The 21,197-nt window shown below is 41.2% G+C and overlaps 1 protein-coding gene across 8 annotated transcripts in view; it reads left to right on the top strand.

The window, feature by feature from the left end:
- Positions 1–21,197, top strand: part of Utrn (utrophin) — a 509,106-nt gene that overhangs the window by 150,866 nt on the left and 337,043 nt on the right. For all 8 annotated transcript variants that reach the window (XM_031380393.1, XM_031380398.1, XM_031380394.1 and 5 more), the window contains 5 exons: positions 651–863; positions 11,534–11,641; positions 12,500–12,655; positions 17,713–17,883; positions 19,931–20,110. In XM_031380393.1, the coding sequence (XP_031236253.1) occupies positions 651–863; positions 11,534–11,641; positions 12,500–12,655; positions 17,713–17,883; positions 19,931–20,110 (828 nt within the window). The remainder of the gene's footprint in view (positions 1–650; positions 864–11,533; positions 11,642–12,499; positions 12,656–17,712; positions 17,884–19,930; positions 20,111–21,197) is intronic.

Here is a 21,197-nt window from a genome sequence, read left to right as displayed (position 1 = left end):
TCTCTCTCTCTCTCTCTCTCTCTCTCTCTCTCTCTCTCTCTCTCTGAGGCAGGGTTTTACTCTGTAGTGCAGGTTGGCCTAGAACTGAGTGCAGTGCTCCTGCCTCAGCCTCCCAAGTGCTGGGAGCCACTTAAATTATGTTGACTAAATCACTCTCCTGCTTCCAGTGGCCCAAAGGCTAGTCTGTGCCAATGTTTCTCAACCTTCCTGACACTTGTGACCCTTTAATACTGTTCCTCAGGATGTGGTGACCCCCCAGTCATAACATTATTTTCAATGCTACCTCATAACTCCAATTTTGCTATTGGTATGAATCATAATGTACATCTTTGATATGCAGAATATCTGTTATGTAGCCCCTGGGAAAGGGTTGTTAGACTCCCCAAAGGAATCTCCACTCTCACATTGAGAAACATTGCTTTACACTATGGTACCTGATAGAAAAGACCAACTCTTGATCTTGGCCTCTTGTTCTACACTGTGTGTGCGATTATGGGGTTTTAATGTACAGAATACATTATGCCACACCTACTTATGAAAAGAAAGCTTTGACTTTTCTTAGTATGCACTTTTTCTTTATAATTTCTAAGTCTGTGCTGGTACATACCTACGTCGTTATGAATGGTTTTAATCTCTTGAAACTTTTGCAGGCCCTTGATGAAACCCTTGAGAGTCAAAAACCTACATTACAGAAACTTTCAGAAGAAACAAAGACTTTGGAGAAAAATTTGCTTCCTGATGTGGGGAAGATATATAAACAAGAATTTGATGATGTCCAAGGCAAATGGAATAAAGTAAAGACCAAGGTTTCCAGAGATTTACACTTGCTGGAGGAAATCATCCCCAGACTCAGAGATTTTGAGGTAAATCGAGAGGCCAATAGCAGTTTAGGCTTGTTTCAGGGCACACAGTGGTAATCATGCAAGACTGGAATATCTGCTTTCTGAATACTTTGCTTTCTTCCTTGTCCCACAGTTATATGCTTATGTTGGGATTTATAAGTTGCTTATCAGAGATATTTTAATGTGCTGGCAAGCACATGAATTTCTTTTGCCTTGTAGAGAGAAGGCTTCTTGGTAGAGATGTACAAGACCTTGTCGAGGACATAGCTTAATAGTGGTTAAGATAGAATTTCAGCATGGGGGTCTACATGGCCTATGAGCCAGTGTTCAAAGTAAAGTGGTGACTGGTTAGAGTGGAAGAATTTAACCTACTTGGAAGTAGAGAATGGAGTTGGGGACACGGGCAGGCTCTCACATGTCCTAGGCTGGCCTAAACCAGGCTAAATAGTCAAGGATGACCTTGAACTTCTGATCCTTCCATCTCTTCAAGTGCTCAGAGTGCAGGTGTGTGCCACTGTGCCTGCCTTTCAAACCTGCGGTAAGGGGTAAGCTCAGGGTCTTATCATGGGAAGTAGGCACTCTGCCACACAACTTCAAGTTTTCCTACTACAAGTGAGAAGCTTTTACAGCCTTCTGCTATCCTCACAGAACATATATATTACAGTGGTATGAATGAGAATTATACTTGTCTGTGACTGCAACCTTTTTGATGATGGTCACACATTGGCTCATCAATGATTCTCAGCCAGCAGTGTTTTTGTTTTTCCCCTTGCTCTAAGATGTGTGTTAGTCTAAAGACATCTTTGCTGTTAACTGTCATGGCATAAGGGTGTGGTAGAGCAGTGACAACAGAGGCATAATAGCCAGGAATGTAGCTAGCTGTTTTATGGCACCCAGGTTGGCCCTCATAAAGGCAGAACCGTTTAGTCTCAAATGTCAGAGTTCAAGGTTGACCCATGCTGTGTGAATTGATTTTTATATTTTCAGATTTAAATCCTATAGTTAGGGGAATTCATGAGTGACTCCTGAAGAGTTTACTTTAGGGTGGGTTAAAGGTATGTGTTCTGATCGCTTTTCTGATGCTGTGATAAAATATGCTGAGCACAGCATCTCGTGGAGGGAGCAGTTTTGCTTCCTGATCACAGCCCTTTGCTATGGGGAGTCAGGGAAGAAACTGCAGTAGAAACCATGGAGAGACCTGCTGCTTGCTGGCTTGCTCTCAGACCTATGCTTATCTGTCTTTGTTTGTTTATACAGTCCTAGATCACATGCCTAGAGAATGGTGCCATCCACCTGTGTGGCTCCTCTTACGTCTAAGTCAATTAACAATCAAGACTATTCGCCACAGACAGGCCCAGAGGTCAGTGTGATCTGGCCAGTCCCTCAGTGCAGACTCAGTGACTCTTGGCTGTGACAAGTTGACTTTTTAAAATTAAATAGGGTGGTCTGCCATTATTTGAATATGGAATTTCAAGAGAGTAAAAAATCCTTATAAGATATGAAAGTCCTAGGTTTAGCATAATGCAGTTTTAGACTTTATTTCATTGTTGTTACTAATATTGTATTTAGAAGCACCTTTAGTGGCCAGTTCAGGGACGGTATGTTAAAGATTTTATACACACACACACACACACACACACACACACACACACACACACGTATACGTGTGTGTGTGTGTATATATATATATATACATATATATATATATATATGTATATATATATATATATATATATGATCTCCATCAGACACATGGACCACTATTCAAGTATTTGCTATTACAGTAGCAGACTTTAACATCTTATTTTCTGTTTTTCTCCGTGTGTCATCAGCAAGGTTACTGATAGCATTTGTATTTATTCTGTAATTGTGTAGCTTCATACATGTAACACGTGTCTGACTTTAATGCTAAAGGCCACGCTTGCTCACTTGTTTCAAACGAATTGCTTGTTAATTCACTACTCAGAATTCATGTGGGAAAACTTTGAAGTTTCTTTATAAAGTTAAAAGATAATTGTAGTAAACACTCACTGACAGGATAACCTTTTTTTCTTTTTCCAATGTCCTGATGCATGTTTTAGTTTTTAATCTCCATTCTTTAAAGCTGTGAGCCCAGCAGGTGTTAGATTCACTGCCAATTTATGGAGTTTCTTTGGGATAAGAGACTGGAATTGTTTGCTTAATCTAATTAAATCAATTAGTTTATTATTTGAGACAGGGCTTCATTATGTAGATGAACTCCCTATGTAGATCAGGCTGGTCTCTAACACACAGAGATCCACCTACTTCTGCTTCCAAAGTGCTGGGACTAAAGGTGTGTGGGTACCTACTGAGCCTGGTAAAAATCAGAAACTGATGATTTTTAAAATGCATTTTTTAATCGTATATGTGATACCTGAAGACTGCCATTGTGAAGATACTGAATAATTTAGAAATACTCATTGCCAACAGTATTCTTAGTCGTAATTCTGTTTCCTGTCCTGGTGGGCTTGTATTTACAGTGAAGCTTTGCAGGATTTTGATGTACATACAGCCCACAGATACTACTAATTCAAATCTGTTTTGTTTGTTTGTTTGTTTCTGTATTATAGAATACACTGTAGTAGATCCTGATGAGGGACATTGGTAGGTTCAAAGGAAATTCCATTTCTCCAGATTCCAAAAGGCAGAAGGGACAAGCTGGCTATCTGTGGTCTCTATTAGCATAACAAAGCATAGACAGGCCTTTAGGCTTCCTCAGCATCCAGAAGTACCAGCTACACATTTCAAAGTCCACGCTAGCATCCGGGCATCTCCCATTTCCTTTCTTACCATAAGCTCCCTCTAGCTCTGAAGCTTCTCTTCCTCCAGCTACTCATTCCATTTATTTAAATTAATTATTTTATTTATTGACATCCCAAATGTTCCCCTCTCTCCCTCCCAGAGTTCTTACCCCCATCCCTCTTCCCCTTCTTGTCTAAGAGGGAGCCTCCCACTCCTACAGACCTCCTTCCCTGGGGCATCAAGTCTCTACAGGATCAGGTGCGCCCTCTCCCACTGAGGCCAGACAAGGCAGACCTCTGCTACATGTATGCTATGGGCCTGGACCAGCCTGTGTGTGCTCTTTGGTTGGTGGCTCAGTCTCTGAGCGCTCCCTGTGGTCCAGGTGGACACTGTTGGCCTTCTTATGGGGTTGCCACCCTCCGCATCCTCTTTAAAACTCGGCTGTTTCAGCTATGTTTGTTCTTTTGCCCACTCTCTGTCTCCCTCTCCATCATCTGTGTCCTGTGGTGTGACCTACCTCGCCCCCAACTCGCCCCCAACCCCCTTGAGTTCTATTTCTCTCATGGCCCTGTCCAGTTTGCTGGCTTTGTTTGGTCAGCTACTGTCTCTCTCTGCTATTGGACCCCTTTCCAAACCAAACTGTTGATTTGGCTCTGTTAAGATGTGGACCATTTATTTCTGTTGACTTCTGCATCCCACCATATTCAACTCCGAATTCCAGATTCCGCCCCTTGGGCTGCTTCCTCTCCTTATCTGCTTCCCTCCCCACATGCGCTTGGCCCCATCCTGGAGATTGTTGGAGGGAGATATCCTCCCTCGGACAGAGATCCTGTTTGTGAGCCTTTCCCTCCTTTTCTAATTTTCCCCTCCTCAGACTCAGAGAGATTCCATTCTGTCTTGCTGCAAATGGCCTCAGTCCAACTCAGTTAATGGCCAAAGTTGGTCCATTAGATTTCCAAATCTCACAGATTGTAGCCACTTCTCCTACTTCATGAACAAATGATCCTCAAATCTCTTATCTCTAAACTCTCTCTGCTCTCTATAAATTTCCCTTAACCATACTACGGAGCGGTCACGTCATCAGTTTATACAGACATTTCGATAGCTAATAGAGTGCAGAGCTTAGAAAGTAAACCCTACTTCTCAGAATGAAGCCTTTCAAGAATATACAGCAGTGTTAGAAGCTGAATTAATTTTGGTGGTGTTCTTACCTTATCTTCCTCCCTCCAGCCCTGTGATATTTGCAAGAGGAGTCCCTGTGTTTGCGCCTGTGGTCAGAGTTGCCTCTTATTTTCTTGGCATTTTTTGACATTTCCTTTGTCTTTACAGCTAATTCCTTTTGTATAGGCTAAGGTTAGACTAGACCACTATGCTCTCCTGTAGTGCTAGGCACAAACATGGGTTAAAAATCTGTTCTGTGCTGTGCTTTTCCAATCCATCACCTCCCTTCCTGGCAGCGAGACATCTGAAAAAATGAAACAGGCATTTTTTTCCTTATTGACTTTACCAATAGGTTTCTCTTATGAATCATGAGGACAAAATAAAATCCAAAGGGGCTCCTTTTTCTCTCTCACACCCAGTAGTAATATCTTCGGTTATTATTGGACTGTGATATGCTTTCTATTATTTCTTTTCCCCACTCAAGATCCTGCAGTGTGGGCATACCTGGAACATTACCAACCTGTAAGTGCCCACGAAACCTAGTTTTGCCTCTTGGCTCTGCCCTCCACTTTCTAACAGTTCCAGTTCCTGATTCCCAGCTGTTACCTTGGAAATTCGTCTTCCTACTGATGCAAGGGATGGTCTGGTTGTCATCATCTGAGTAAAATGCTCACTTTATCACACAGTCCCTGCCCTTTCCTCTTCTAGCTTGTCCATTGTCCCCACTGTGAGTGGCATCAGGTTGGGAGAGAATCATGGGTCCCAAAGGACTTCCTCTGGACATGACACACACATCTTTGTTGGTATATCAAGTTCCCCTGGCTGATGTTTTTTTAAGTTTTATTTATTTTTTTATTATTGTATATGAGTGCTCAAATCCCATTACAGATGGCTGACACCCTGTGGTTGCTAGGAGAGCAGCCGGGTGCTCGTAACCACTGAACCATCTCTTCAGCCCCCCCTCCCCCACCCAGGCTGATTCTTTAAGAACAAACATCATGATCAGTCAATCATCAGTCTTGCTCAACTCCAAAGCACAGCCCGAACCTTCCTCACCTTTTTTGTGCTCCCATCTACACCCTGTGGAGTTTTATCTTGCTTAGAACTCTGTGTTTCTCCTCCCCCTCCCAGGGTGTGAGCTCTTTGAAGATAGACCTTTGTGCCCAACAGTAAGAGGAGGTAGATGGCCAAGATCTGCAGGAGTCACTCTGTAGGTGTGTCATGGCCTGCCCCTTCTCTCCTGAGCTTGGACTCAACTGTCTAAAACCCACTTATCCTCAACAATGGATGGCACAGCTCTCTGCTTCGTTCTCTTCTTTGTTCAGTTACTCAAAGTCAAGGACACTTGCCAAGCCAATGCATTCTGCTCCAGAATGCTGAAAAGATGTGCTGGGGACTCTGCCATTGAAGGAACAGGTTTTGAAATTATTTTGGAAGTTATTTCAGGGTCAAGATAAGGAAGAATAAAATCAGTATTTAGCTAATGTAACCTTTCTAGAGACTACAAGCCTGATAGAATAATTAAAATCTTGCCCCCTCTCCCCCATCATTTTTACTCCTTCCAGCAGACAATGGGCCGTTCCATACCTTGGATCTCGGGACACAGGTTTAGATGTGCTGATGTGGTGGCAATGTCATTCTTTGTCTTCCTCTCAGTGACAGTCTTTGGAATAGGCTTTCGGTATCTGTTGAAACCCCCGGTAGTGTCTGCTACAGGCTCCAGAATGCCTCCGATCTGAGCAGAATAGGAAGATCTTTATTTTATGTTCCTGTGCTAACTCTATTTTTCAAAGCTGGTTTTGTCCCTGTCTTAGGGCAGAAATGAACAGCTTAAGGATCCACATTCATTCCAGCTAATGGCAGGGCAGGAAGGGAAAAATGCCAGGCATGTGGCTGTTGTCCAGCCTGAGGGGCTGCAGTGTACCCTCGAGTCTCAGGCTCTCCTGTGGAGAGGTTCCACGCTTTCAAATGCTTCTGTCGCCAGCTTAGGAGGGGGACAGGGTAAGGTGCAAAGGGATTGTTTCATTGACCCTACATTTCTTCACTGTGATCTGCCTCAGGGTGTTGCCTACTCAAGAAGTTTTCTGGAGGGATGGTCAATGTTTTAAAAACTTTTCACCATTCCAAAGGAGAATTTTTTGGTATTTTAAGGTCCTCTAAATAACCACATTATTAGCAATTTCATCGTGCTTGAATATTTATGAGTAGAAATGAGAATGAGAAATGATTACTGTCTTAGACTAGAACTGATTAATTTTTGGCAGACATTTTTATTACAAATTTACTGGTGATGTGGTGTGTGTGTGTGTGTCAGAGAGACAGAGACAGAGATAGACAGAGAAACAGAGGAATGAACGCTCAGAGGGAGACAAAGACAGAGACAGAAAGACAGACACACAGAAACACAGACAGACAGAGAATATGTGTGGAGGCCAGAGACCAGATGATTGTCTTTGGACTGTTTTTAAAACAAGGTCTCTCTCTGGGACCTGGGGCTCCCAGGTTAGACTATTCTGATTGGCCAGTGAACTCCAGGAATCTCCCTGTGTCCCGGGAATCTTACCTTTTGCCAGCGTTTGTCACATGTCCTGCTTTTATGTGGGTTCTGCAGATCAGCTTCAGGCCCCCATGCTTACCAGAAAAGCAGTTTACTGACTGAGCCACCTCCCGAGCTCCTCCTAGGAACTTTAAACTAGTTTATTTAGAAGAGAAGTCCCTTAAAGAACTGTGTGTGTGTGTACATGTGTGTGTATTCTTGTGTTTGTTCAGTAAGTTGGATAGAGGCAAAGAAACTATTGTTTGTTGTTGTAGATTGTAAACTCCTAAGCACTTTAAAGATTTATTTATTTGTTTTATGGATATGTGTACACTGTAGCTGTTTTTTTAGATACACCAGAAGTGGGCATTAGATGCTATTACAGATGGTTGTGAGCTACCATGTGGTTGCTGGGACTTGAACTCAGGATCTCAACTGCTGAGCCATTTCTCCAGCCCCTCCTAAAACTCTTTAGTAGTGTGATTTTTAAATGGCTAGAGAGACTGTATTGTTCTTGTGAAATCTTTCATGTTCTTTGGGACGGACTTAGCTGAGGAACTAGTGTGAGAGCTAGAGTTATAGTGTAAGTTTTAATTACATGAAACCAAAATGCTACCCTGTGAGCCCCTTGTCCAAGGAAAGATAGTTCCAGAAACGCTGGAGGCTCTTGTTTATATAAGATAACGAGGCACATGTTCTTACTTCTTTTAACAAATTTGTTTGACGCAACTGCACCAGATGTGTTTGATCACATGTAGGCAGTCAGGAGGGCCCCGGGCAGGATGTATGTTAACCTCTGATTGGACCTGCTGGGAAATATGCAGCCTTAGAGGTTTGCTTGAAAAGTTTGGGCGAAATGTGACTCCATTTTCTCTGAACCCTGGAATGGACCTGACCAGAGTGTATCATCCTGGCCAGTATTTCTTTAAAGCTTGCTTCGAATTTGGTTCAGAAGTGTTCTAGTGGTCTTAGTCCTACACCACGCGTCAACACTGGCTTCAGATGAGCTGGTTTGTGGTATTGATAGGCAGTTTCTGCTACAGAAACATGAGAAGATTTTCCTTCCAGGGAAGAATAGATACTCGTGTGTGTGTGTGTGTGTGTGTGTGTGTGTGTATGTGTGTGAGAAAGAGGAGTCTGGAGCTGAGTCTGTGCACTTTCCTGCAGGCTGGTGGCAGCTAGTTTTCATGAGTGAAGACCTCCCCTTGCTACTACTCAGGGTGGTGACAGGGTGATGTGCCCAGTAAATCTGCCCCTGCAAGGCATTTGTAAGGTTTGGACTGGTTCCCATTTACTTGACCCTTCTCCTGCTGAGCTCTTTGACGGTGCCCATTAGATACGCCACTGTTGAGCTCTTTCAGATGGCCATTTTCCAGGTACTTTAAAACAGTTATAGGACTGAACAAATGTTAATGCTGACAGCAATTTAAAAAAAAAAAAAAGTACCTGATTTTTTTAGCGAACATATCTTCACTCTGGCATTCCTGGACATCTCTGACAGGATCTAAGTTCTAGGATTTAGAAGCATCAGCTCTCCAGTGAGGTCTGTGTTGTTAATAATGAGGCAGATGCACTCCTGGGTGCTAAGCGTATATTGCGTGCATCCATGTGGCGATCTCTGTCCCAACACTGTCTGTGATTTTTGAGAACAATAAAAGACAGTTGTTGTTGTTGTTATTCTGTCTTTACAGGTGAGCAACTGAGGTGCCAAGAACAGAATCAGTTTCTTACAGCCATGTTGTTAGCTGGAGAGCTCGGCATCACACCATCATGGCACACAGGGATTAGACGTCAGATTTTCTGTAGTGAAGAACAGGGTGTCTTTTTGTTTCTCTGTCTCTGATAGGATGGTTATCTGTGGGGCTTGTGTGTGTCTGCTGCACTCTTCTTTCTTTTTTTCTCAGTGAAACTGAGAACAAGGAGGAATAGATGTTCCTGGGCTGGGTGTCCCCACCTGTGTCTGGGGGTTCCTGAGAAGGTGAGGAAGAGGTGACTGATCCCCTAAAACTTCCTCTCGTTTCCCAGTGATGAGTTAAAGCTGTCCATTTTAGTCAGAGCTGACTGTGACTCTTAGCCCTCTTGGGTTATGAGGCACGTGTATGTGTTAATGAAAAATCTTAGCTGTGAAACTATTTTTCTCTTTCAAAACTAGCTTCGATGGATTTCCTAGTACCGCAGAAATACTATGTTCTTTAGGAATTCAGGATGGAGATTAATAATGTAGTGGGGCAAACATGCAATTTTAAAGGGCACGTTTCATGAGACCAGTTTTTATTTTTAGTGATTAATTTTAAATCTTATGTGCCTATCTGAGTACTTGCATCTATGTACTTGTACCACATGCATGCAGTACCTACAGTGGCCAGAGGAGGGCGCTGGATCTTCCAGAGCTGAAATTAAAGACAGTTGTGCGTTGCCTTGGAGGTGCTGAGACAGAACCCTGGTTCTCTGTAAGAGCAGTGAGTGTTCTTATCTGCTGGGATATCCCTCTAGCCCCACTTCCATTTTTACTAGTATTTATTAGTTATAAACAATGTCTGCCATTATGTCACTAAAAAATCCTAACACTGAAAAGCAAGAAAACCAATGAAACCCAACCAACTACCCAGGCCCAAACCTATAACCAATAGAAAATGGTGTTTCTCTGTCTACTTTTTAAGTAGAGGAAAAATTAGGAAGAGAGTCTGGTAGGAGAGTGGAAAGGTTAAAAGTTTTAATTATTCTGTTGGCTTGTCTGGTCTGTTTTTTAAACTGCTATTGTCAGCATAATAAAAAGATTGGTATTTATAATGATCAAGTTCTATAGTTATACTATCCCTCTGTTAAGCAGTGTTTGATAGAGGAAGCTTATTTTGAGGCAATTACTGAGAATACTGGGGTTTTAGTGAGTCTTGATGTTGTTCCTGATATATTTAAGAACAAACCAGTTTAACCCAAAAGAAGCATGGGACAACTTCACAATAAGAAAAATCCAAAATGGTTTCAGGTGGTATTTTATAGGTATAACGTCATAGCTATATGGCAAGTTCTGGCTTTACGATTCATTCCAGCTTCATTAGAATAATAATAGTTGGTTTTGTTTGGTATATTATAGGAATATTAAATAATTTTTTTGTTGTCTCCAGAGCACATGGATCAGAATGGTTTGTGCGTTACCCGGCTATCTTGCCCTATAAATGTCAGAAAAGAAAGAATATTTAGCCTTCCCAGGACTAGGGAGACACACGGTAGTCATTTTCGAATTTGACCATTCATTTTTACTTCTATTTCTAGGAGTGATCAAGAAAGAACTGAAGGGGACTCAGGGAAACATTAGGGAAATTAGCAAGGCAGACTAACCACTGAAGAAGGAACTAAGCCAGTGAAGGCTTTGGGAAAAGTGGCTACCGCTTTAGTATTGAAGTTTAAGTGTGGCTGCCATTGACTTCTATACAGCTACTCCTTTGCAATCTCCTCTCTAACGCCTACTTTCTAGAAAACGTTTGCCTTCTTTTTGTACTTATTAGCTTTGAATAGTTAAAAGAACTGAAATACAGGGGCTGGCGACATGGCTCAGTGGGTAAGAGCACTGACTGCTCTTTCGAAGGTCCTGAGTTCAAACCCCAGCAACCACATGGTGGCTCACAACCATCTGTAATGAGAGTTGAAGCCCTCTTCTGGTGTGTCTGAACTCAGCTACAGTGTACTTATGTATAATAATAAATAAATCTTAAAAAAAAAGAACTGAAATACACCAGACAGTGGCTAGTTCTATTTTCACGGAAGCAGGCATCCCATGGAAGAGTGAAGAGTCCTGCATCATGTTTCCTTCATGATGCCGTGTGCTCACTCCCAGTTCCAGCAACTTGTGAGAAAAAATTGCTATAAGTTGGTTTAAAACAAAAGGTTTTTTTTGTTGTTGTTTTGATTATGACTAGAATAGGATTTTTTTTTGCATAATTTGAATCTTAGTCCTAAATATTGCTTGCATTGAAATAAAACGGTTTATTCCAGAGTGGCTTGGGACGTGTGGAATGATCACTAGACTGTCATTTTTTGAAATGTGTACTTGAGGATAAACTAAAGACTTACTTTCCAAGTTAGGAGACTTCAAAGAGGAAATGAAATAAAATGAAAATGATGTTATCAAGTTTTGAGAAGTTGCCTTTTTCTTTGGTCCCAATAGATCTTGAGATGTGGCGTGTTGAATGTCACTGAGTAATATCCCCCTCTATTATTGTGTTCGATTTAGGCTGATTCAGAAGTCATTGAGAAGTGGACGAATGGCGTCAAAGACTTCCTCATGAAAGAACAGGCTGCCCAAGGAGATGCTCTGCAGAGGCAGCTTGACCAATGTGCTGTGAGTTCTGCTGCTCTGGCAATCCTACTTTGAATAAATAACATTTTTTTCTCACTCTTTGTCACTTGCCATTATTAAGATTGTAAGAATAGGGCGTATGAAGTCTAGATAAAGAGTCTTTTATTATAAAGCTTTTATTTTGGCTTTATAGCTAATAAAGGACAGACTGATTGCTCATATTTTATTGCTGTCTGTGGTTATAGAATTCATGACAAGAACAAGAGTGAATTTATTTCCTCGGAAGCCGTTCTTTTCTGTTAAGATGGTGATCTTAATGTAATGATACCATAAGCATGTTGCTGCCATTGTACCACATGATGAGCCTTTATGAGAAGTATATCTAGCCAATGAAATGTGCTAGCAATACAATTTATGCTTAAGAATCATCAGATCTCTCTAAAGCAGTGGTTCTCACCCTTCCTAGTGCTGTGACCTTTAATACAGTTCCTCATATTGTGGCGAACACCAACCATAGAATTATTTTCATTGCTACTTCATGACTGTAATTCTGCTACTGTTACGAATCATAATGTAAATATCTGGTATGCAGGCTGTCTGATATGTGACCCCCCAAAGGGATTCGACCTGCAGGTTGAGAACCGCTTGCTACTCTAAATTAATTAAAAGTCATACTTCCCACTGAGATTCAAGTCATTCTAATTTAATTTTTAGCAAGCGACTGTATTGAATGCCAGGTGAAATGAATTTCTTGAAGTGAGTCATCTCTTAAATAGCTGAGAATCCTGACCCCCAGGCACTCTGTCCTTGAAATATTTGCAGGATCCAAGTAGATAAGAGTGATACTGATGCCCACTCACATGGCAGTAGACTTAACGTGGACTTATCTCCTCTATTCAGACATTTGCTAATGAAATTGAAACAATCGAGTCATCCCTGAAGAGCATGAGGGAAATAGAGACTAGCCTTCAGAGGTGTCCAGTCACTGGAGTCAAGACGTGGGTACAGGCAAGACTCATGGATTACCAATCCCAGCTGGAGAAATTCAGCAAAGAGGTGAGCTTTGCACTTTCTTTAGGAGGGGGACACACTGTTTCTTGCTTCTCTTGACCATGAAAACAAAATTGAAAAATAGTGCTCCAGAATTCTTACAGGAAAGCATAAAACATACTTAAGCATACATCCCCGCATGCGCAGACACATGCACACATGTATGTATGTATGTGTGTGTGTATGTGCTATACACACATACAAACAATATTCTTTCCTAGTTTTAAGATAGATATTAAATATATATTGAAGACACATATATAAAGATACATATATCTTATATATATAAATATATAATATATAAATATTTACTTATTTTAACTATTTATTTATATATTACTTATACATATATATAAATACATATATAAAGATATAAAAGGTAGATAAAAGATACATATTAATATTAAATATATAAGACATGTTAAATACCTTAATATATATTGTATAAATTCTATATTTATATTAGTATATTGTATGAATATAAATTTAATATATATTTAAGATTAAGGAAGAGTACTGCTTGCTCAGTGAGACTCAGGACTTTGCTATTCTTTCTGTTTTCAACCAAGTTGCACACATTTATTTATGACCCTTGTCTTGCCTTGAGGACATTTGAGTGTGGTATTCACTAATTATAGCTATTAATCTTTTAAGCAGCAGATATTTATTAATCAGCCACAGTATAGTATTTTCTTAATTAGTGTCTGCTGCCAGGCTTCTTTGTGTGCTCTGGGACACAGAAATGACCAGGGAAAAAGCTTCCCCTTGTGGTGTTTGCATTCCTGTGAGGCAGGTGAACAGTCAGGGAGGGACAGCCCAGAGTTAAGAGAAGGTAGGTTTGCTTACAGTAGCTTGGCCAGGGAGTTGCTCAGATTGGGACATTACTGTAGAATCCTGAATAGAGGAAGAGGCGGGCCATGCCAGGGTTAGGTACAGACATACAGTGTGGGAGTTTCCTGTTTGAAAGTTCAGCTGTGGAAGTGAACGGGGCGTTTCTTGAGGACCCAGGGTGCTGCAGCTGCAAGAGAGTGAGGGAGTTAATGATATGAGAACTAGGAATACCTGTAGTCCAAAGGAAGGGGGAGATAGGCCGTCACTGGGGCAAGCAGTCTGGATTTGATTTTAAGAATGATGGCAACTAGTGTGAGCAGTCTTGAAAAGTTGTTAACTTATTTTGTTTGTTATTATTGTGAGTATACGCACGCGTGTGTGCTGGTACATGAAGAGGTCAAAAGTAACTTTCCGGACTGAGCCCTCTTCTACCTTTGTGTGAGTCTGGGTGATTGAACTCAGTTCTCCAGGCTTGCCTGCAAGTGCCTTTACTGCTTGAGCTCACTGGCTCAAGTTTGAGTGTCTGGAGCAGAGACGTGACACATGATAAACACTTTACGTTCCCTTCAGCTTTTGTGTAGATGGGGTTTGCTTTGGGAAGCCAAGGGTGAAAGCAGAGAAAGCACTTAGGTCATTGCGGAGATCTCAGAGTTGATGACTCTTGGCTGGAGAGATACCATGGGTAGACTGTCTCTGGGAACAGAGACGGGGCTTGGATGGAGGACAGTGTAAGATGGAAAACTGATGCCTCCGGGTGGCTCCGGAGATTGGCAGATGGTCTGCTGTGTGTGGATTGTGGTGGTGTCTGAATGGTAGGAACTCAGGGGGAGGAGCTTCTCAGGGGCAGATAAATTGATGAGTCCTGTTCTGGAAGGATGGAGGGGGAACTGACTCGGCACATGCAAAGGCTGCTTTTTATGTTTCATCTTTTTAAGATTTTAGCTCTTAAAATTCTTTTTTTTAAAAGATTTATTATTATAAATAGGTACACTGTAGTTGTCTTCCAACACACCAGAAGAGGGCATCAGATTTCATTACAGGTGGTTGTGAGCCACCATGTGGTTGCTGGGATTTGAACTCATGACCTTTGGAAGAGCAGTAGGTTCTCTTACCCACTGAGCCATCTCACCAGCCCTGTTTTTTAAAATTCTTGGTGCCCTTGGGGCGTGGGAACCGGAAGACAGTGAATAAAAGGTGTGAATAAAGCTGGGGGCATATTAGTCACATTATCTTAGTTAAAAATCAAGCTTTAACTTTGAGCCAGTAGAGGCAGACCAGTGGGGGGAGAGAATGGGAAGTTATCCTATGGTGGCATGAATGCTTTGTTTTTGTTTTAGCCCACCATCTTCAGTTTGAACATATTTTAATGAAGAAAATTATAATAATACAGAGAAACACCCATGGACCTATTCCAGGATTTATCAGTAGCTAGTCTTATATTACATTTTCTATCTCTGAAAATATGCTTTAGACAGGGACTTGAAATTATTGTCATATATTACAGTATAGGCATTTGTCAAAATGCCATGATCAAACGCAAGAAAAGAATCTTTTTGGAACATCACTGAATACACTAACAGAGTTTGTATTTCTGTATCTGCTTCATAATCTGATAGTGTAAGTAGCTGGGAGTTTTGTCTAAGGAAATAGAGGACATGGTTCGTAAGTGACACTGAGGAATAAGCAACCATGTAGCATCTCCATCTACTTATCCCCCGTCTCCCTGTATCCATGCATTCATCCATCTGTCCTTCCTCCTCCATCATCTTCATCCATCCATTGTCTAACATCACCATCTCTGGTTTGTCATATATACGCATCCATCCATCATCCTGCTTTTGTCTGTTTACCCACTTGCTCATAACAATATAAAATCTATGGTATAGAAAGTATTTAGAGCCAGGCAGTAGTGGTGCACACCTTTAATCCCAGCACTTAGGAGGCAGAGGCAGGCGGATTTCTGAGTTCAAGGCCAGCCTGGTCTACAGAGTGAGTTCCAGGACAGCCAGGGCTACACAGAGAAACCCTGTCTCGAAACAAACAAACAAACAAACAAACAAACAAACAAAAAATTTAGATTAGTTCTAGACAACGTATCACTAACTAGTAAAATTTAGAGGATAGATATAGATATATAGATAGTAAAAATAGGTATATCTAGGGCTGGAGAGATGGGTTAGCAGTTAAGATTCCTTCAGCTCTTGCTGAGGACCCAGTTTCATTTCCAGCACCAACATGGCAGCACACAGCAGTCTGTAACTCCAGTTCCAAATGATCTTGATATGCCCTCTTCTGGTGTTCATAGGTACTGTAGGCACATGGTATACAAGCAAAACACACCTACACACAAAATAAAAATAAGTCAAAAAAGCCATGTCAAATAAAAATGCACAGAAATGTGTCTCATGTTATGATACCATGACAGAAATTAACACTGTTCTAAAATACCAAGTATATAATTATAATTTTTGTGGGGTTTTATTCTCAACTATTCTATGGATCCATTAAAATGATAAAATCTACTGTTGTTAGCAAAGAACCTTCTGGAAATGGGCCCAAGAGCCACCATTTATGTGACTATATTGCATTTACACACACACACACACACACACACACACACACACACACACACACACACACACACACACTGTTATAGTTTTCGTAAAAGCTGCCCAAGTGAAAGTATTGTGCATCCAGCGTGGAGAGAGTGCTGTGCGCTGTTGTAGCTTCTCCTATGAGAGTCACACCCTAGCTTGCGGGGTGGGCATGGAAAGAAAAGTTGCTTGTCTATTTTTAGGCCTGTGCTCCTGTTTGGAGGGAGGGAACAGGAAAGCCACTAACTGTTCCTTAACCCACATTCCTGGGAGCCCATCCTGTTCCTGTCCTGGCCTCCGGTTACTGTCAGCTCTGGCCTCCATTCAGATGTGTAATTTGAGCAGGCTACTGGACGTGTCAGGGGAAAGTTGTACTGTTCCTGTGTGACAGGAGCGTCTCTTTCAGCTGAAGTGAGTTTGTGGTTAGGTGAGGAACTCTGAAGATATTTCCAGACTCCTCTGAAGTACTTCATCAAGTTACTGAGCCAGATTCAGATAGATAGCTATTTTCAGATGTATTTTCTACTTTCCTTTTTTTTTTTTTAAAAATTTATTTTATGTGCCTTGGTGTTTTGTCTGTCTGTATATCTATGTGTGTGGAATGTTGGATTTTCCGGAACTGGAGTTAAAGTTACAGATATTTGTGAGCCATCATGTGGGTACTGGGAATTGAACCTGCATCCTCTGGAAGAGCAGCCAGTGCTCTTGACCATTGAGCCATCTCTTGAGTGTTCATCTTCTACATTTTATAGGGTAATATCTTATGGGCATGTTTTATAGTAGTTCCTCTCATCCTCAGTTTTTCCCCTTATTTCTGAGGACAGGTCTTACTCTACAGAGCAGGCTGGCCCTGGATTCACAGAGATCTACCTGCTTCTGCCTCCCAAGGGTCAGCATTAAAAGAATGGGCAACCATGCCCAGCTCCAGGCTCACTTTAGGGATCTGAGGACACCATGGGAATTCTGCTTCCTGTACACACACACACACACACACACACACACACACACACACACACACACACAACAGTGTTACAATTAAATTACTTGATGTATATACCTATATTATCGCTATAGGTTAAGCTCCTTAATGTGGAATTAAAAGGTCAGAAGCCAAGTTAGTTTCTGCTGCCTACCTTTCACAGTGTTGGGAGGTACTGTGCAGGCTACCAGGGAGAAAAACCACCAGCTGTGAACCCTGTTTTCAGAGTTATAGTAGGTTGGGCAATGGTAGCACATGCCTTTAATTCCAGCACTTGGGAGGCAGAGACAGGTAGATTTCTGAGTTCAAGGCCAGCCTGGTCTACAGAGTGAGTTCCAGGATAGCCAGGGCTACAAAGAGAAACCTTCTGTCTCGAAAACCAAAACTAAAAAGAAAACAACAACAAGAACAACAAAAAAGCAGAGTTTTAGTAGACATCTTCTAGGTAGGTAGCTTCATGACTAAAATGTGTAGAATTCATTATATTTTCATTATTTCTTACAATAAACAGACCAGCACAGGATGCTTAAAAAGTTTTACTTGAATGTTAAAACATAAGACTGGAAATTTATTGCAGTGCAATTAAATATTAAAGGGTAGAACTTGGCATTTAATGTACTAAAATTTGTTTACTGAGTGGAATGGTGTTTCCTTCCTAGATTGCTATTCAAAAAAGCAGGTTGTCGGATAGTCAGGAAAAAGCCATGAACTTGAAAAAGGATTTGGCTGAGATGCAGGAGTGGATGGCTCAGGCTGAAGAGGACTACCTGGAGAGGGACTTTGAGTACAAATCTCCAGAGGAACTCGAGAGTGCGGTGGAGGAAATGAAGGTAATTCCTCCCTCCTGACTGCCCTCTTCACCCTAGTCAGTCTGCTGGTCCCTCACCTGTCATACTACACAGAACCATATAGACAAGTCCGCTCTCATAGTAGGAGTGAGTGAAAAGCAGCTGTGGTGATTTTAGTTGGGAAAGGAAGCTGATGCCAGTCCACTGGTTCAAGTCCATCCCGGAGCTGATCAATGCTGGGAAGTCCCTGGGGATAGTCATGTAGATTTTTGTCTTAAAGAAGGGATATGAGGAGAAACTGTAATTTTTCTTTTATTATTGTAGTAAACACATGTAATGTAAATTTTTTATCATTTTAATAATTTCTTGGTGTATATTTTATGGTGTGTGACTTCTGTCACTGTTTCCAGGAAGTGTAATTTTTGGTAAGGAGCAAAGGGGATTTCAGAAGTTAGCTGGAGGTTTTCCTAGTTCTAATGGGTTTGGTTCTCATCATTATTGGGAGCCCAGGGAAGCCCAGAATGTCCTTGGAGGGGGAAGTAGGGGGTATAGAGTCAGTATTGGGTACAAGGGAACCCCAGAATGACCTTGGAGCAGGTAGCATGGCGTACAGAGAGAAGATAAGGTGAAGATAAGTTGGAGTCCCAGGCTCCAGGTCAGATTCCAGAAACGTCTATTCTTGTGTCAGTAGTTGTTCTTGTATAAGGAAAGAACTGGGCCTCAGACCCGCATTGCCTCCACTATTCTTCAAGCATGAAGGCATGATTCTGTCTTTAAGGGTCATCTTTCTTGTCAGGTGGTGGTGGGGCACAACTTTAATCCCAGTATTCAGAGGCAGGGGCAGAGGGGCAGAGGCAGAAGGATCTCTGAGTTTGAGGCCAGTTAGTCTACTGAGCAAGTCCCAGAGCATCCAGGGCTACACAGAGAAATCCTGTCCTTAATAAAAAAAAAAAAAAAAAAAAAAGAAGATGCACCCTTCTCTTTGTAAAAGATCAAGTAACATGGTATATGATCGCCCCACTCTTAACCCAACTGGTAGTGTGACTAAGGTAAGCCTCTCTGTGCAGGTAGTTTTTAAAAAGAGTCTTTGTGATGTTCATGCATGCTATCTTGAGTCAGTACACATGAAAAGAGACTTATGTAATCTGTGTTGAGGGATCAAAATATATATACTTTTTATGTAGCTCTTTTTGAAAAGTTTTAAAAGTATTTTTAGTATTGAAAATATTTAAAAGTAGTTTACTATATAAAGAATGACTACCTCATTTATCACTCACACTGTTGGAACTGTACTTTGGTGCTGTTTTTAAAAGCCATTGTAGTTGACAGTGAAGAAAAATGAGATTAAGATCTCTGATTGGGCAACACTCTATTTATTTTTATTCTTCAAAACAGCCATTAGGAATTTAAAAGCCACTACACTTAATTACTTTTCCCTCACCCTGGGAGAGCTGAAATCCATTAAGCAATAAAGCAAGCTGAAGGGGGCTTCAGGTAGATTTTCTTGCATATGAGATTAAACGCCTTCAGCACAGATGGAAAGCCAGGAAGCAGTTATTTCTGTATCTAGTTGTCCAGCGGAACTTCTTCATTTTCATTATTGGAAAGATGGATGGACCCATGTTCTAGGAGGAAAATGTTTTTACAAGGATTTGTGGGTCATTTTAATAGATGCCTCTGCCACGGTGTCCTGCCATTTTGGGGGGTGGTGTTTATTTATTTCAATTTAATGTGTTCAGACCTCCAGTGGTCATTTAAAATGAATTCATTTTGATTCCTACCCTGGGCCCAAAATTTGAAAATATATCTTGCCAGTAGACACTATTTAGGATAACTTGCCTCTAAACTCTTGGTGGTATTAAAAGAAAATGTTGTGGGCACTGGGAATTGGAAACTAGAAGGGTGAGATTTTATTTTTAGCATTCTTCGTTCAAGAAACTCAGGCCACATACTTTTTAAAATAGTGTTTTAGTCAGGCATATAGAATCATTTAGTTGTTTTGATATTGGATTAGTTATTATTATTTTTTTTAAAAGAAAGATATTAGTCACAGAGAACCATGTTTCAAATTGCTCCTTTCTTGTGACAGAGGGCAAAAGAGGATGTGTTGCAGAAGGAGGTGAGGGTGAAAATTCTGAAGGACAGCATCAAGCTGGTGGCTGCCAAGGTGCCCTCTGGTGGCCAGGAGTTGACTTTGGAGTTCAATGAGGTGCTGGAGAGCTACCAGCTTCTGTGTAATAGAATTCGAGGGAAGTGCCACACACTGGAGGTAAGAGGTTGTTTGCCCCAGGGGTACCATTCTGAGATCCAGCTCTACTGGGCAATGCGCATTTCCCTGTCTTATTTATTTATTTATTTATTTATTTTAAGAAAAAAGCTCTGTTGCTTTGTCAAACATCGGATTATAAAAGTAATTTTTATGGACTAAGTAGATAAAAATGAGAGAGATTTTTGTTTGTTTTGTTTTAAAAGGAGACCAAGACCTGCCTGCATTTCTCAGGAGGTTCAATAGCAATAATTGATCCCCCCAGGCTTTGCTGGTTTTGTGAGCTCACTAGTGTTCTCAGGTTATGGAGGAGCCACTGAGTCTCCTTTAATCCCTAACTGCCCAACTCTCTCCTAAGAACCCAGCCTGCTCTCTCTTACCTGGCTGATTACACAGATAGGAATTCAAGGCTTTATTATTATTATTTGTTTTAATTTTTATTTTGAGTAGTGTCTAGTGTTTATTGGAGGGAAAAGAACTTCAGTATGTAGAGATTTCCTTGCATTTTTAGGTAGACAATCTCACTGCCTATCAGACTGAAGAGCTAGATTATTCTGTGGGATTATTTTAATGAAGTGCTTTCTCATCTTGGTGGCTAAAAAAAAAAATCTGGTCAAAAGCTTTAAGAAGCATTTTGAGTTATTCAAATTTAAATGAACCACACCCTGCACTAAGCGGTGGCATTGTTGTGAATTCTGATAATGCAGTGGAAGGATTTAAACTAAGTTCACTCATTCTACTTCTTGTAAGACCTGAGCAGATTTTTGAGCCTGCTTCTTGCAAGATTAGTGGGGAAGGGGGACTAGAAATCTCCTCTTCCTCTTGCTCTAAACCAAGAGTCAACAAAGTATGGTGGGGGCCTCAGCTCTAAATTGTGTAGTTTGAGCTAGGCAATGGTGTCTCACGTCTTTAATCCTAGCACTTAGAAGGCAGAAGCAGGTGCATCTCCTAGTCCAAGGCCAGCCTGGTCTACACCTGAGTTCTGGGACAGCCAGGGCTACATAGAGAAACCCTGCCCTGAAAAAAAAAAATAGTACTTTTTTGGGGGTTGGGGGTTGGTTAAGAGTGGTGTTTCTTTTTTTTTTTTTTT

Source organism: Mastomys coucha, unplaced genomic scaffold, assembly GCF_008632895.1.
Source record: "Mastomys coucha isolate ucsf_1 unplaced genomic scaffold, UCSF_Mcou_1 pScaffold2, whole genome shotgun sequence".
Lineage (NCBI taxonomy): Eukaryota > Metazoa > Chordata > Mammalia > Rodentia > Muridae > Mastomys > Mastomys coucha.
This window is presented reverse-complemented; position numbering and strand designations above follow the sequence as displayed.